The 16,723-nt window shown below is 38.2% G+C and overlaps 1 protein-coding gene across 1 annotated transcript in view; it reads right to left on the bottom strand.

Annotated features, from left to right (window-relative positions):
- COLEC12 (collectin subfamily member 12) overlaps positions 1–523 on the bottom strand; it is a 233,281-nt gene extending 232,758 nt beyond the window's left edge. The window contains exon 1 of the mRNA XM_053664309.1: positions 477–523. Coding sequence (XP_053520284.1) covers positions 477–489 — 13 coding nt within the window. The 5' untranslated portion in view covers positions 490–523. The remainder of the gene's footprint in view (positions 1–476) is intronic.
- Positions 524–16,723: the final 16,200 nt, after the last annotated feature.

Genomic DNA, 16,723 nt, shown 5'->3' with positions numbered 1-16,723 from the left:
GTAGTCACATTCCCATTATCCAGAGCATTAATAAGAAATTGAGTACCAACTATGCAAAATTCATTACAAAACTAAAATGACCTGAATCTTAAATATTGAAAATATTTGAAACAAATAATGCAGAAAAGGAAAACAGTTTCCATGACAAACTCCCAGTTCTAAAGAATAGCTTTTCTTTTTTCCCCTTCCTTCTTCCCTTCCTCCCCAACCCCCTAACTTCTCTCTCTCTCTCTCTCTCTCTGGTGAACACTTCTTTTTTCCCTTGTGTACCCTTGGTACTTGAACCAAATTGCACTTCTCCGTGGCTTACTCTTGAACCACAAGTTCAATTGAAAAATAGAAACTCATCACTTAGCTGGCAACTGCTTTAATCTGCACATTTACTAAAACTATTAAACATAATTCATTGAAACTGTAATTTTTCAAAATACATTATCGAAAGCACCATCAAAAAAGCAGGCAGGCTCAGTACTTACCCCAGCCCACCATCTTTCACATTTACTTGTCACCCCCAGCCTTTTCCACTCCACTCCCCTTATTCCCTCCCTTCCCACCACCTTTAACTAGCTAACTGCTGTTTATTCAGATCTCATCTTTTCCAGGAAAGATATCTTAAACCACGCCCTGCCGAACAAGCCAAGGACACCTCCCTGGGACTGCAACTTAGTCCTTTCACTGTCTTGTAGTGAGCTGTTTTTATTTTTAAAGACAAACAGTGAATCATGTGCCATCTTTTATCCTCTGTGTGGCACAGAGAAGCTCAAAAATATTTGTGAAATTAATGAAAGAATTTGGTCATCATATAAATCAATAACTAGAATTGTAATGATAGTGAAAATTTATTAGGCCTGTGTAATGTATCAGGCACTGTGCTAAGCACTTTATATATATTTAATTTCATTTTATCTTCAAAACAGCCACAATTCTCCTCATTTTATAGATGTGAACACTGAGACTTGAGGGATCAAGTAACTCATCCAAAGGTAGGACAACAAGGGATCAGAACTCAAATCCCATTGGTTTGACTCTGGAGTTCATGCTCTTAGCCACTCAATTTTGCAGTCTATTCAACAGATGCCCCTTTAAAGGGAAATTATGTCTAGCCTGTTCTTAAAGGGCTACATTCACTGGAAACAGATATCTGTTAGATTATCTCTTTTTGCACTTATTTCTTTATACTCCACAACAAAGGCTAGTTTTGATGCGAGTCAAGTATACCTGATGGTGTCTCTCTATAACATTACTTCTGACATGTTATGTTTCAAGCTCAAAATTCTTTTTAACTCAATAGGCCTTGTGATGTGGTAGAAAAAAGTGAATGGGCTAGGGGTCACAACTGTTGCTGGCCCCAACTTGAGTGAGTTGAGGGCCTTAAGTAAGTCACTCAACCCCTCTGCACCTCCAAATCTTTGTTTGTAAAGTAGGAGTCCTTTTTAGCCCTCGCATTCTGGGATCTTGGAAGCTATTCCTTCAAAATTTCCAGCTCTCTCCATTGTAAAACTTGAAGAGGCCCTTATATAGTGACATGTTTTGTGAATTTAACTTTGGCACTTCACTTTCTTTCTCAGACATGTGACTAGAAAGGCAGGGTGAAATAAAGTACTCAGTTAACCATCCAGAATAATTCAGGCCAACAACTAAGTGCTAATTAGATTCTTTTTTTGTATTTGCCTGAATGCACTGGTTTATCTGAACTTTCTAACCAAATAGTGCTGTCTCTGATGTCCCATTGTCCATTGCCTGTGAGGACCCAGCTAGATGCAATCAGATCTTTTACTATCCAGATACTAATCATAACACAATGTCTCTGGTATCCACAAGGAGAAAATACAAACTTTGAAGCTAAATCCCAGAAGACAGAATTTTAATTGGGAACAGGAGAAAGAAATCTATTTCAGTAGAAAATTGTTCATAGTTCAATGTGGATTTGTCTGTAATTGTTCCCAACAGATTCTTCACTCATCAAAGCCACTGTATCTAAAATAGATAAAAGTCATTTTGTTCTCAGAAAAATAAATTGAAAAAGCAAAGACCACACCCAAATCAAGCCTTGGCATGGCAGAAAAAGCTCTTGGTAGAGCTGAGGGTAGGGAGAAGTAAGTCTGAGGGATTCACCCACAGCCAGAGCAGGGCTTGTCAACTCATCAATATCCACTCTGTGTGTGGAGTTCCTGGCTCCTCAGAACATATGATCAGGGGTCTTGAGTTCTGGGGCATCTGTTTTTCCATCTATGGTCCTGTTGTATTATCACTTTTCCCTTTCCAATTTCCCCTCCCCTCTCCCCTAACCTCCTCTCCTTCCCCCTCTTGCTCCCTAACACCCACTCCCACACAGACAAATCCTCTGTCACATATAGCTCATAAAGTCAAATTCAAGACTCATCTTTCCTTATATGAGAAAAAACTAAAAACGAGAGTGAAACATATAGGTTATTTTCTAACATAATAGAACTTTCATGTTGGAAGTGTTTTTAGAAAGCACCTAAACAAACTATATTTTACCACAAGTCAACAGGCTTGAGGAGCTAAAGTGATTGTCTACTGTTATTCTACAGCTGGAGCAATCATTAAAACCCAACTCCCAACCTTCAGACGTTCCTTGTCATTCTGATTACAGTAACACCTTAGACATAAGGTCCTGTACTTTCCTACATGAGAATCAGCCTAGGCATTAGAGCAGGTGGCTATTTACAATAACTATCCCTATAGATAACTACCCCTATTGTTATTTATACAACTAGCAAGGTTAAATGAGCAAGTACCTTCTATTGGGTCACAAGGCCATTAAGTGGCAGAGGCAGGGCTTGAACTCTGGAGTCTTAGACCATCTACTTTCCCTTTTGTCTCCCTATGCTCTCTCACACTTGTATGTTAGAGTCAATTTTGCATACACACTTTATATATGTTAATATAAATGATCTGGTTCAAGTGATAAACTCCTAAGTGTGAGATCAGTAGTATAAAATGATTGGGAAAAGATCTATTTGCTCAGATGGTGCTTCCTGGCTCAGCCTATAAGCCCCATGACCAGCCTGGATACATTCAAAGTCTTCACTTAAATGTAATACTCTGGATTTAAGGCCTCATCTATTTTATCATCAATCTTATCCCAAAACTAAGGATAGAAGCAGCACAGGTATGTTACAGGGCAAGAAAAACAATAAATACATGAAAAATACAAGTCAGAGGCAGCAGTTCCTGGTGTCAGGCCCAGTGAACCCACCTGCAGGTCCACACAAATGATACTAAAGCTGGTTTGGGGCCTATGTTTTAGCTGGTTTGGGTACTTGTCTTCTCTGACTGGCTTATTTCACTTAGCATAATGTTCTCCAGGTCCATCCATGCTGTTACAAAAGGTAAGATTTCCTTCTTTTTTACAGCCAAGTAGTACTCCATTGTGTAAATGTACCTCAGTTTTTATCCACTCATTTACTAATGAATGCTTGGGTTGCTTCCAAATCTTGGCTGTTGTGCATAATACTGTAATGAACATAGGAGTGCATATATTCTTTTGAATTCATCTTTTAGATTTTTTCAGATATATTCCCAGAAGTGGAATTGCTGGGTCATCAGGCAGTTCCATTTTCAATTTTTTGAGGTATCTCCATACTGCTTTCCACAGTGGCTTTACCAGTCTGCATTCCCACCAATAGTGCATGAAGGATCCCTTTTCTCCACATCCTCGCAAACACATTGTTGATTTATTGATGTTAACCTTTATGACAGGTATAAGGTGATATATCATTGTGGTTTTAATTTGCATTTCTTTGATGATTAGTGATGTTGAACATCTTTACATATGTCTATTGGTCATCTGTATGTCCTCTTTGGAGAAGTATCTATTTGGGTCTTTTGCCCATTTTTTAATTGGATTGTTTGGGGGGTTTTTTGGTATTGAGTGTTGTAACTTCTTTATAAATTTTGGATATTAACCCCTTATCAGATGTATCATTGGCAAATATATTCTCCCAATCGGTGGGTTGTCTTTTCATTTTGTTGATGATTTCCTTTGCTGCGCAAAATCTTTTTAGTTTGATGTAGTCTCATTTGCTTATTTTTTCATTTGTTTCCCTTGCCTGAAGAGATATGTCAGAAAAAAATATTGCTATGAGGAATGTTTGAGATTTTACTGCCTATATTTTTTTCTAGAATTTCTGTGGTTTCAAGTCTAACATTTAAGTCTTTAATCTATTTTGAGTTTATTCTTCTGTATGGTGAAAGAAGGTAGTCTAGTTTCATTTCTTTGCAAGTATCTGTCCAATATTCCCAACACCATCTGTTGAATAGACTATCTTTACCCCATTGTATGTTTTTGCCTCATCTGTCAAATACTAATTGACTATAAAAGTGTGGGTTTACTTTTGGGCTCTCTATTTTGTTCCATTGATCTACATGTCTGTTTTCAGGCTGGTGCCATATTGTTTTGATTATTATGGCCTTTAGCATAGTGTAATATCAGGTAGCTTGATTCTTTGAACTTTGTCTTTTTTCCTTCAAGATTGTGGCTATTTGGGGTCTTTTATGGTTCTATTTAAATTTGGGGCATATTTCTTCTAGTTCTGTGAAATATACAGAATTGTGTTGAATCTGTAGATTGCTTTGGGTAGTATGGACATTTTAATGATGTTAATTCTTCCTATTTATGTACACGGTATATGCTTCTACTTACTATTCTTTTCTTCAGTTTCTTTCTTCAGTGTCTGATAATTTTCCAAGTACAGGTCTTTTACAACTTTGGTAAAATTTATTCCTAGGTATTTTTTGAAGCAATTATGAATGGGACTGCTTTCTTAGTTTACCTGTCTGATAGCTCATTATTGGTATATACAAATGCAGCTGATTTCTAGGTATTTATTTTGTAGACTGCTACTTTACTGAATTCATTTATCATCTGCAAATAAAGACCATTTTATTTCTTCTTGTCTGATTGCTGTGACTAGGACTTCTAGTACTATGCTGAATAAGAGGGGTGAAAGTCAACATCCATGTCTTTTTCCTGATCTTAAGGGAAACGATTGTAGTTTTTGCCCATTTGAGTATGATGTTGTCTGTGTCATACATCGCCTTTATTACATTGAGATATGTTCTCTCTATTCTCACTTCATGAAGAGTTTTTATCATAAAAGGGTGCTGCACTTTATCAAATGCTTTTCCTGCATCTATTTATATGATTTTGTGGGTTTTATCTTTCATTTTGTTTATGTATATATTTGTATATCAAATTTATTGATTTGCAGATATTGTAACAACTTTGGATGCCTGGAATAAATCCCACTTGATAGCAGTGTATGATCTTTTTAATGTATTGTTGGTACCAGCTTGCTAATATTTTGTTTAGGATTTTAGTATCTGTGTTCATCATGGATATTGGCCCATAATTTCTTTTCTTTGTAGTGTCTTTATCTGCTTTTGGAATTAGGATAATACTGGCCTTATAAAATGACCTTGGGAGTTTTCCCTCCTCTTGAATTTTTTGGAATAGTTTGAGAAGAATAGATATTAGTTCTTCTCAGAATCTTTGGTAAAATTCACCTGAAGCCACCTGGTCCAGACCACTTTTGTTTGTTTGGGGAATTTGGGAATCTGCTTTTTATTTCACTAGTTGTACCCTGTTTATTCAGATTTTCTAATTCTTACTGATTCACTTTTGGAAGAGTGTATGTTTCTAGGAATTTATCCATTTTCTTCAGATTGTCCAGTTTGTTGGTATATAGTTCTTGTAATATTTTCTTATAATTCTTTGTATTTCTTTGGTGTCAGCAGTTACTTTTCTCCTTTCATTTCTGATTTTTTGTATTTGGGTCTTCTCTCTTTTTCTTCATGAGTCTGATTAAACATTTGTCAATTTGTTTATCTTTCAAAGAAACAGCTCTTGGTTTCATTGATCTTTTATATTTTTAAGACTTCATTTCATTAATTTGTTCTAATCTTTATTATTTCCTTCCTTCTACTTACTTTGGTCTTTGTTTTTTTGTTTTTAAATATTTTATTTATTTAGTATCTGGCACACTCCCCACTGGGCACCTGACCTGCAACCCAGGCATGTACGCTGACTGGGAATCAAACCAATGACCCTTTGGCTTGTAGCCCATGCTTAATCCACTGAGTTATAGCAGCCAGGGTGTTTGGTTTTTTCCAATTCCTTTAAGTGTAAAATTAAATTGTTTATTTAAGATTTTTTTTTTGTTTCTTGAGATAGGCCTGTAACTCTATAAATTTCCCTCTTAGGATTGCTTTCACTGTGTAGGTTGTTGTATTCTCTTTTCATTTGTTTCAAGGTGTCTTTTGATTTCTTCCTTGATGTCATTGTAAACCCACTTATGTTATTTAGCCTCCATGTGTTTGTGTGTTTCTCCATTTTTTCTCATGGTGGATTTTTGGTTTCATACCATTACGGTCAGAGAAGATGCTTGATATGATTTCAATCTTCTTAAATTTATTAAGACTTGTTTTGTGTACTAACATGTGGCCTATCCTAAAAGATGTTTCATATGCACTTCAAAAAATGTGTATCCTGCTGCTTTGGGGTGAAATGTTATGAAGATATGAATTAAATACATCTGACCTGATGGGTCATTTAAGGTCCCTGTTTTCTTGTTGATTTTCTATCTGGAAGATCTATCCATTGATGTCATAGGGTATTAAAAATTCTTTACTGTCACTGCATTCCTGTCAAGCTCTCCCTTTATGTCCATCAAGATTTGTTTAATATATTTCTGTGCTTGTACGTTGGGTGCATCAATATTTACAAAGGTTATACACTCTTACTAGATTGCTTCCTTTATCATTATGTATTGTCCTTCTTTGTCTCTTACGATAGGCTTTATTTTAAAGTGCATTTTATCTGATATATATATATATATATATATATATATATATATATATATATATATATTGCTACCCCAGCTTTATTCTTTTCATTTCCATTTACATGAAATATCTTTTTTCATTCCTTTACTTTTATTCTGTGTGGATCTTTGGTTCTGAGGTGAGTCTCTTGTAAACAGCATATATGTGTGTGTATATATATATATATATATATATATATATATATATATATATTGTTTTCTTATCCATTTAGCTACCCTATGTCTTTTGATTGGAGCATTTAAGGTATTCACATTTAAAGTGATTATTAATAGGTAGTAGTTATTGCCATTTTATTCTTTTAATTATATTCCTCTGTTGTTTTTCCTGTTCCTTTTTCTTCTCCTTCCTTCTTTTTCTGCAGGCCCTTTAATATTTCTGGTTTGGTGGTAACAAACTCCTTTAGCTTTTTCTTGTCTGAGAAGCTCTTTATTCCCTCTTCAAGTTTAAATCGTAGCTTTGTTGGGTAGAGAAATCTTGGTTGCAGGTCCTTGATATTCATCACTTTGATATTTCACTCCTATTCCTTATGGCCTGAAATGTTTCTGTTGAGAAATCAGCTGACAGTTTTATGGGAGCTCCCTTGCAGTTAACTTTCTCTCACAGTGCTTAATATTCTCTCTTTGTCTCTAATCTTTGCCATTTTAATTGATGTGTCTTGGTATGGTCCTCCTTGGGTTCATCTTTTTTGGGACTTTCTGCATTTCCTGGATTTGTGTGTATTTTTTCTTCACCAAATTAGGAAAATTTTTGGTCATTATTTCTTCAAATGGGTTCTCTATCCCCTGCTCTCTCTTTCTCTTTCTGGTACCCCTATGATGCCAATGTTGTTATGCTTCATGTTGTCCCAAAGATCTCTTAAACTATCCTCATTAAAATTTTTTTTTCTTTATGTTGTTCTGATTGGATGTTTCCTGCTACCTGCCTTCCAAATCACTGATTCTATCCTCTGCTTCATTCAACCTACTGTTTATTCCTTCCAATGTATTCTTCATTTTAGATATTGTAGTTTTCATTTCTCATTGGTCCTTTTAAATAATTTCTGTGTCCTTTTTTTGTGCTGTTGAGCACCCTTATAACCATTTCTTTGAATTCTATATCTGATAAATTGTTTGCCTCCATTTCATTTGGCTCTTTTTCTGGAGTGTCTCCTGTTCTTTCATTTGGGACCTGTTTCTTTGTCTCCCCATTTTTAGCTGCCTCTTTGTGTTTGTCTCTATGTATTAGACAGATCTTTTATGACTCCCAGTCTTCATGGAGTAGCTTTTTGTAGTAGGTGTCCTATGGGGTCCAGTGGTGCAGTCTCCTTGATCATTTAAGCTGGGTGCTCAGGAATGTCCTTTCTGTGTGTTATGCATACCCTCCTGTTGTAATTGAGTCTTGATTGCTATTGGCCCATTCATGCCTGGGATGTACCCTAGGCTGGCTAGCTGTGAAGCTGAACCCAGACTATGGCATGCAAGCTGCTGTGTAGGTGCTGATCACACAAAGCAGAATTTGCCTCAGCAGGGTTTGGTGCCTGTCAAAATCTTCCTTTGGATATGCTGCTTGTGAAACTTATTCAATCTTGTTTCGATGTTATATGGAGCTGGCCACTAGGTATATTGATTCTGGACCTCTTAGGAGGGACTCTTGTGCAGGCCAGTGTAAGTTGCTGTTTATGACTGGTCCTCAGCAACTGTTGCAATGTTACAAGTGATCTGCAGTTTGTGGCTGCCTCTGCTGGGCCTGCATGTGCATGGAAAGGACCAAGTTGTCCACTAAGGCTGGATTTACCAGCACTAACCTAGGTCAGGTCAGCAAAAGTCCCATGGCACACTGAGATCCACCTCCACCTGCCTTCACCTACTGGCTGCTTGTTAGGCTCAGTCACTGAAAAAGCCTCTCACTGTAGTCCTTAGCAAGGTATAAACTCCACAGAGTGAGGTGAGAGGCAGTCCAGACAGTGGGGCTATTGCTTTCCCCCATGCTGATGCTACACAGAGGGAAGGGTTCTACCCAAGAAAGATGGCATCTTTGGTATTAAAGAATGATTCAACACAGAGATCCTGATGGCTTATCCTTCAGCCCTCTCTTCAGAACCACAAACCCAGACTCTCCTCATGTGACTAGTTAACTCCACCCTCCCTCTACCTGAGCCCAGGTTGAGTAGCTGTGAATGAAATTTTTGTGTTGGCCCTTTAAGAGGGTGCCCTTAAGGGGGTGCCTGTGTCTCTGGCAGGCTTCCACCTCTTTCTGAAGAACAACCCCCCTCCCCCACTTTTCACAGCCAGATGTTATGTGGGCACCTCTTCCAAGCTGTAATGATCTGAAATGGGGAACCCAGCTTGGAGCTTAGACCCTACGCTTTTCAGGAGGTACCCACTGCTGTTGAAATATCTCTCCAGAACCTCAACCTCTGCCCATAGGAGGAGAGCCAACACTTTTTGTATTTCTGCCCTTCCTGGCTGTCTCAATGTGGCTTCTTCTGTAAATCCTTGGTTGTAAGGCTTCTCTTAAGGTTTTAGCCAGGTAGTTTAGTGGGTTAAAGCATCATTCCAATACACTAAGGTTGGAGGTTCAATCCCTGGTCAGGCAACATATAAGAATCAACCAATGGATGCACAAATAAGTGAAACAACAAATCAATTTTTCTTTTTTTCTTTCTTTCTTTTTCTCTGTTTCCCTCTCTCTTCTCCTCTCTCTCTAAAAATTAATAAATTAAGAAAAATATTTCTTTTCAGCTAGTTTCAGTTTGTTATTTAGGATGATTATTCTATAATTTAGTTGTAATTCCAGTTTGGTCCTGGGAGGAGGTGAGTGTAGCTTCTATTTACTTTGCAACCATCTTGGATCCTTTATTCATCTTTTAGAGTAATGTTTTGAACTATCTTATATTCTGAAGCAATCTTATAAGACATTTTTTTCATTTATAGTGAAAGAAACTTACTGTCTCTCAAGCTTTCTGAAAGTAATTTTGAGAAGTTGTTTAAATAAGCTTGTTATAAATTAATTAGCATGTAATCAAGAAGAAAATTAAAATTATATAAACTTAGAGCTAGGAGAAGCTTAGAAATAAGGATAAAACCACCCATATAGATTTATGTTTGCAATTAAGTTCTGAGCACTAATAAAGTTGGGTACTAATAAGGGAGAGAAAAATTGTGATCTAATGATTATCAATGCACAATTTGCTAGGCAAAGATGGGAAATAAGAATGAATGGAACATAGCCCCTTCAGTCTAGCTTATGGAAGGAATAGACATGAAAGTTAATGGGGCGAAGGGGGGCATCAAAAGGGCTAGCTACATGATTTGTAGGGCCCAGTGCCAAATAAAATGTAAAGACTATTTAAAAAATTATTACAAATTTGAAGACAGTGACTACAGAACATTACATCAAGCACTATCTGCAAGTCCACGAAGCCAGACTTGAATGTCCTGTCTTACCAAATGCAGGTGCTGGGGCTTTTCCTTCTATACCAACACATGTCCTTGAATGTCAATGAGCTCTGTACAAACAAGCATTTTAGGCTTTAAAAGGCCCACAAGAGGCTATATTCACTCCAGACAGATGTCTGGACGTGGATGCCCCAAAGCATCATAAAGGCAGCCTTGAGTAGTATTGCATGCCATGTTGAAGAAAATTTTGTCTCCATGTTTTTTTTTTCAACCTGAGTGGTTTGCTACGTTCGTTTGAATAACGACAGTCTCAAAGAACCTTCAGGCAATCAGAGTAAATCAATACTTTTTTTTGCCACACCCCTTCAGATCCCCCACAGTAAAATGTCTGCATAATGCACCAATTCTGGGCTCTAGCTTAGAAGTCCCACCCAGCCCACACACCCTGACAAAATGCGGCTTTACAATTCTCTTTCTCAACTGTTTAAGCTAAAACCTTGTCCCCTTAAAATGTCCCTGGAAGAGGTCTGGCACACACAGGTGAATGGCTTTGCATGGATAGCTTGGGGAAGATATCTTGGTTTAGAAGCTCTGTTGCAGAATAATGAGCCCACGTGCAGCATTTGGGCCCTGATACAAACCACCATTGACATCCATTATGCTTTGTGTCACTTGAAAAATGAAATGGTAGAAATATTATGACACCAAATTGCAACGTAGTTGAGTATGAGTCAGTGGTGGGTAGTGCAGGGCAGTGAATGGCATTGAACTAGAATTGAAGATCCTACCTTTCTGATTTGATTCAGCTTCTTTCTGGCTGTGTGAATTTATATAAATTTCATCATGCCTCTGGGCTTCTATGACTTTGTCTCTTTCATGAGGAGGTTGGAATCTCTCAATTTTTGCATCTCTTCCTGCGGAAAAAAAGTTCTGTGAATGTTTTGCTGAAAAGGTGTTGGGAGAAGATAGGGCAAGGAAAGAAAAGAATCTGTTTAAGGGACAACGAATTTGCTCATTGACATAAACAATGAAATACCCAGGGAAGGTGAATTATGTCCAGGAAACCAGAGATGACAAGAGAAAGGACTAATATTTAGGGATTGAGATAATTAGCTACAGGACATGTCAGGGTGGTGGGCCAGGGAGATGAAGTATGTTCAAGGGCAAGTTCTTGGCTCCATGTAACCTAAGAGGCGGGAAAACGCCTGGATGCGATACAGATTTTAATTTCAAACTTCCAAGAGGTTATTATAAACAACTGGAGAGAAGGTTGTTTTAAATCGTGTTTAATGTGAATATTCACTTCGTTGGCAGTGATCAGCATTTCCTATAAATACCACTTACATCTTATGGAATGAAGCTGTAATGTATAACATGTCTGTGTAACGTGTAAGGAGAAGAGGTGAAGAAAGAGCAGTGAGGGAAACTTGGAGCCTGAGCACTTGGCATGAAAAATTGGGGAAATTGAACTCCCCTCCTTTTATTCTTTTTGGAACTGGTGGGGAACAATTGCCTTTTGAATGACTGTGTTCTTATTAATATACATTTTTGCTTCACTTTTGGGTATTAAATGTACTCTCTCCAAAGAATTGTTCAAAGCATTTAAAATAGCACTTGCCAATTTCTCCTTTTTCTAATTGATACCAAGTGGTTTTATTCAAACTGAAGTTTCAAGCTGATTCTACGTAAGCAAAACTAAGTGTAGGGTCAAGCTTTGAAGCCAGATTTGACCTAGCTTCAGATCCCTGCTCCACCACTGGCTAGCTTTGTGATCTTAGGAAAATTAGTTAACCTATCAGAATTTTAAATGCATTTTTTATTAATGGGGATTGTTATAATTATTAAATGAGGCAAAATATGTAAAACATCTAACACAGTTTTTGACACAGACTAGAAACTATTCCTCTTTTCCCACCTGTAATTCTCTTTCTTCTAGAGGAGAAGCATGTGATTTTGGAGGTCTGAGTTATTTGTCTAAACATTTACATTGGTAACATATCAAGGATGATTGCTTACCCTGTTGGGTAAGTGCCTGCAGAGGAAGGCTCAGCTAAGAGCTTCTGCTTGTAAACATCTTAGCTCCTTACGTGTCTCAGGTGAGTACTTCATGCATTGGCCTATGTAGTCCCACATAACTGCAGTGTCCATTCTTTCCTTCCTACCAAACCCTGCTTTCAGGCTCATTCCAGGAGGCAGAAACCTTCCCTGATCCCTTCAGTTACGGGCTCTCTCACAGTACAATGCGCATATCATGATGAATTCCCACGACCACTTTGTACTACCATTATCTGTTCATGTGTCAGGCTTCCGGCTGGTCTGTGTGTAGAGTGCAGGAACATGACTCCCAGCACATTATGGTCCTGCAACATTTGCTGAATGAAAGAAAAAATTAGCACATCTAAAATTATTTTTTCTCATAAAATTCAGTTTCCTTCTGGCTTTCCCATTGTTGATGGCATCTAATTCTTCCAGCAGTGCCCTCTAAAGATGTGAGGAAAACTTTCCTCACTTCCTGTCACCTGGAATAGGTTCATGTGACAATCCCAGATCAGGAGTGGAGGCCAAAGGTTGAGATTATGTGATAAGATGAGCCACACACTCAGTTCTTCAGTGCAAGGGTATAACTATAATCTCTTTCCATAAAGCACATACCTATATTTGGGTGGCTATTTAAACAAAATTGGAATAGTTACCAACAACAGGTGAATGGATGCTGAGAACATGCCATAATACCCAGAATATCAATAAGTAGAGCTAGCAGTATTGATGTACAATCAATTTTGTCTTAGAGTGTTGTTGCTTTCATATTATCCTATTTAATATGGCATATTTATATAATTTGTCTTGGGTTCTGACCTACTAAAGCTGAAATTTTAGGTAACATACATGGACAGAAGCAATGGTCTTGGTGCCAAGATGTTAGGGGTACTTGGCTCCAAACTGAATCTGGCAATGTTCATGTAGTGAAAGTGGGAAGACAAGCTTCCCCAAGAATTAAACATTACTGAATGACTCCTACAAAGACAAAACTCTCCTACCTGGGGGAAGGTCACTCTGACAGGCTTTCCTCTCTTATTTCTCTTGACAATGCTCATGTGACTTTTAATGATGATGAGAAGATAAATTTAGAGTAGATTATAAAATGCACATTTAGAAAATAAGATAATATTATATATGATGTTCTGTCAAAATGCACTTCTCAGAGTTAAACTCAGAATGGTGGCTTGCCTCTGCCTAACTCCAAAAAAAACAACATAAATTTTCCTGAGGTTCTTCATGTTAGACTGGTCTGCTCTCCTTGGCCTCAGAGGAGCCATAATACTAAAACTGTGTGACCTACTGGTAGAAATACATTTCACTCTCTTAGTCAAAAATCTACAATGGACCCCCACACTGAGGGGCAGCTGCATTCTAGTTCCAAAAGTCCTTCAGACTTTTTTACCCATTCCATATTCCAGACAACCTGGACTTGCATGTGTGCTGTTCTCTACCCTCTGTACCTCCTTACCTGCTCCCCTAGTGACCAACCAAATAATTTCTTCAGCTTTGAATGCCATCCTTCTGCCATCCTTTCTTTCAAGTCCTACCCTACATATACCCCCCCCAATTTTTCCTTATTCCCCAGCCTGAAATGATCAGACCTCTATCTTTTTTGCTTATATGTATTATGTGTCCAGTGCTAGATGTATGAAATAGAAGTTTCTGTGCTTGAGATAGCTTCCTTGTATTGCTGAAAGTTACTTTTATCAGAAAAAAACATGAGAAAATTACCTCCACGTAGATAATAACAATTTTGAAATTTGATTTTTGTGAATCGGTGTAGAATTTAATCCATTCACAGTAGAGAACAATAATTAAGACCTCATTTTATTTTGTGCTTTCTTTTACATTAAAACCTTTTTCTTTGCTATTGTAGAAAGGTTTGTATTCTTGGTGGGAGCCCCAAATGTCAGTTTGTGGAGCACAGTGCCATTTTAGGGGTAAAATCTAAAGTTCTGATAGACATATCTTGATTAGTTAGAAGACAATTCTTTTCTCCTTCCCCGTTCCATGTGCCACCTTTTCTCTTTTCTATTTGAATGGGCATGTAGATGTGGTGGATCTGCCAACTGAGTAAGTTGAAATGAGAAAATTTATTTTTTTCAGCCAGAAGAGTGTCAGCATTGTTCTGGGGGGAAAGGGTGTTGATATGTGTCCTGGCAGACCCAATCAGGAGAAAAGCACCAAGAGTGTTTGAGAAAAATCCAGCATAAATCAATGAATTGTCTGACAGTTTAAATAAGTACGTTTACACCAAACTATCTAAAACTGGCTGTCCTTTCAAATGAAGTATAAGCAGATCTAGATGTATCACAACAGAATAATTCCAAGACTGCTTGGATTCTAAAATTTAGTTGAACGTGTATACATAGCAGCACACACAGAAGTAGTCATAATATTGACTGTGCATTTTTCTGTGCTGGCTATTGCTAGAGTTCCATGAGAAAGCTTGTCATGATTTTGTCACATATATAGACAGCCAAAATTCTATATGTAGGTCCCAGCAGGAGCTTTTCTACTTATATCAATTAGTCAAAAACTTCTAGGACTTCCACCAAGATGGAGGCATAGGTGGAAACATGTTGCTTCCTCGCACAACCAAATCTAAAAATAATAAAGTTTTAACAACAATAAACGCAACCAAACCACACAGAAAATTGACAATATGGAGTCCGAAAACAAAAAACCCTCAGCTAAACCGGTGAGAGGGGCGAAGCCAGCAGCAGAGTGGGTCAGGCAAAAAAGATCCCCTGACCCAGGTGGTGCACAGGCAGCCGAGAGTGCTGATCCCAGGTGCCAGCTAGCTATGGTCGGACACGGGGAAGAGGCACAGCTGGCTGTCTGCGGTCAGTTGCGCATTTGCGTGCAGATAAACCAGTGAAGAGGCAAGCATTGAGACTGCACGGCGCAGGGTGATGGGCTTGCACATTTCTGCTCAGATAAACAGGTGGGGGCAAGCGGTGAGACAGACTGAGTGAGTGGAGAGGACCGCCATTGCTCCCTCTCTGACCCCACCCCCACATACAGAGTCACAAACCAGCAACCTGGGTGGCCCCGCCCTGGTAAACACCTAAGGTGCCTCTCCTCATACGTAACAGGCACAAACAGATAAAAACATGACTCAAGAAAAACTCAGAACCCCAGAGCCAATAAAGCTAAGCAACGAAGAAATAGCCAAACTTTCAGATGCACAGTTCAAAACACTGGTGATCAGGATGCTCACAGAACTGGTTGATTTTACTCACATATTAGAGGAATATATGAAGGCTAAACTAATTGAAATGAATGGAAATGCACAGGAAAACAATAGTAATGGGAAGGAAACTGGGACTCAAATCAAGGGAGCAGACCAGAAGGAAGGAAAAAATGACCAAACAGAAAAATATGAAGAAACAAGAATTCAAAAAAAATGAGGAGAGGCTAAGGAACCTCCAGGACATCTTTAAATGCTCCAACATCCGAATTATAGGGGTACCAGAAGGAGAAGAGGAACAGCCATGAGTGGAAACCTTATTTGAACAAATAATAAAGGAGAATTTCCCCAATCTGGCAAAGGAAATAGACTTCCAGGAAATCCAGGAAGCTCAGAGAGTCCCAAAGAAGGTGGACCCAAGAAGGAACACACCAAGGCACATCATAATTACATTAGCCAAGACTCAGATGAAGGAGAGAATCCTAGAAGCAGCAAGAGATAAGGGGACAGTCACCTACAAAGGAGTTCCCATCAGACTGTCAGTGGATTTCTCAGAAGAGACCTTGTAGGCAAGAAGGGGCTGGAAAGAAGTATTCCAAGTCATAAAATCCAAAGACCTACACCCAAGAGTGCTCCATCCAGCAAAGCTTTCATTTAGAATGGAAGGGCAGATAAAGTGCTTCTCAGATGAGATCAAATTCAAGGAGTTCATCATCACCAAGCCCTTATTATATGAAATGTTAAAGGGACTTACCTAAGAAAAAGAAGATAAAAAAGATGAACAGTGAAAGGACAGCAAACTCAGTTATCAACAACCACACCTAAAACAAAAGCAAACTAAGAGGACAGCTAGATCAGGAGCAGAACCATAGAAATGAAGATCTCATGGAGGGTTAGCAACAGGGGAGTGGGAGAAGGAGAAGGGGGAGAAAGTACAGAAAATAAGTAGCATAGATGGTAGATAGAAAATAGATGGGGAGGGTAAGAATAGTAGGGAAAATATAGAATCTAAAAAACTTGAGACATGTGTTCATGAACTAAAGGGGGGAATGATGGGGGAGGGGGTGTGCAGGGTGGAGGGGAATGGAGGGGGTAAATAGAACAAATGTAATGGCATAATCAATAAAATTAAAAATATATATATATAAACTTCTAACAATTTTTGAATGCTTATTAACACTGACAGGAGATGCCAATTCCAGGGTTAATTTCACTGAACAAATTCCTATTGTAAATCCTGACA

Source organism: Artibeus jamaicensis, unplaced genomic scaffold (genome assembly GCF_021234435.1).
Source record: "Artibeus jamaicensis isolate MK-2021 breed Jamaican fruit bat unplaced genomic scaffold, CSHL_Jam_final contig_354, whole genome shotgun sequence".
Taxonomy (NCBI): domain Eukaryota; kingdom Metazoa; phylum Chordata; class Mammalia; order Chiroptera; family Phyllostomidae; genus Artibeus; species Artibeus jamaicensis.
This window is presented reverse-complemented; position numbering and strand designations above follow the sequence as displayed.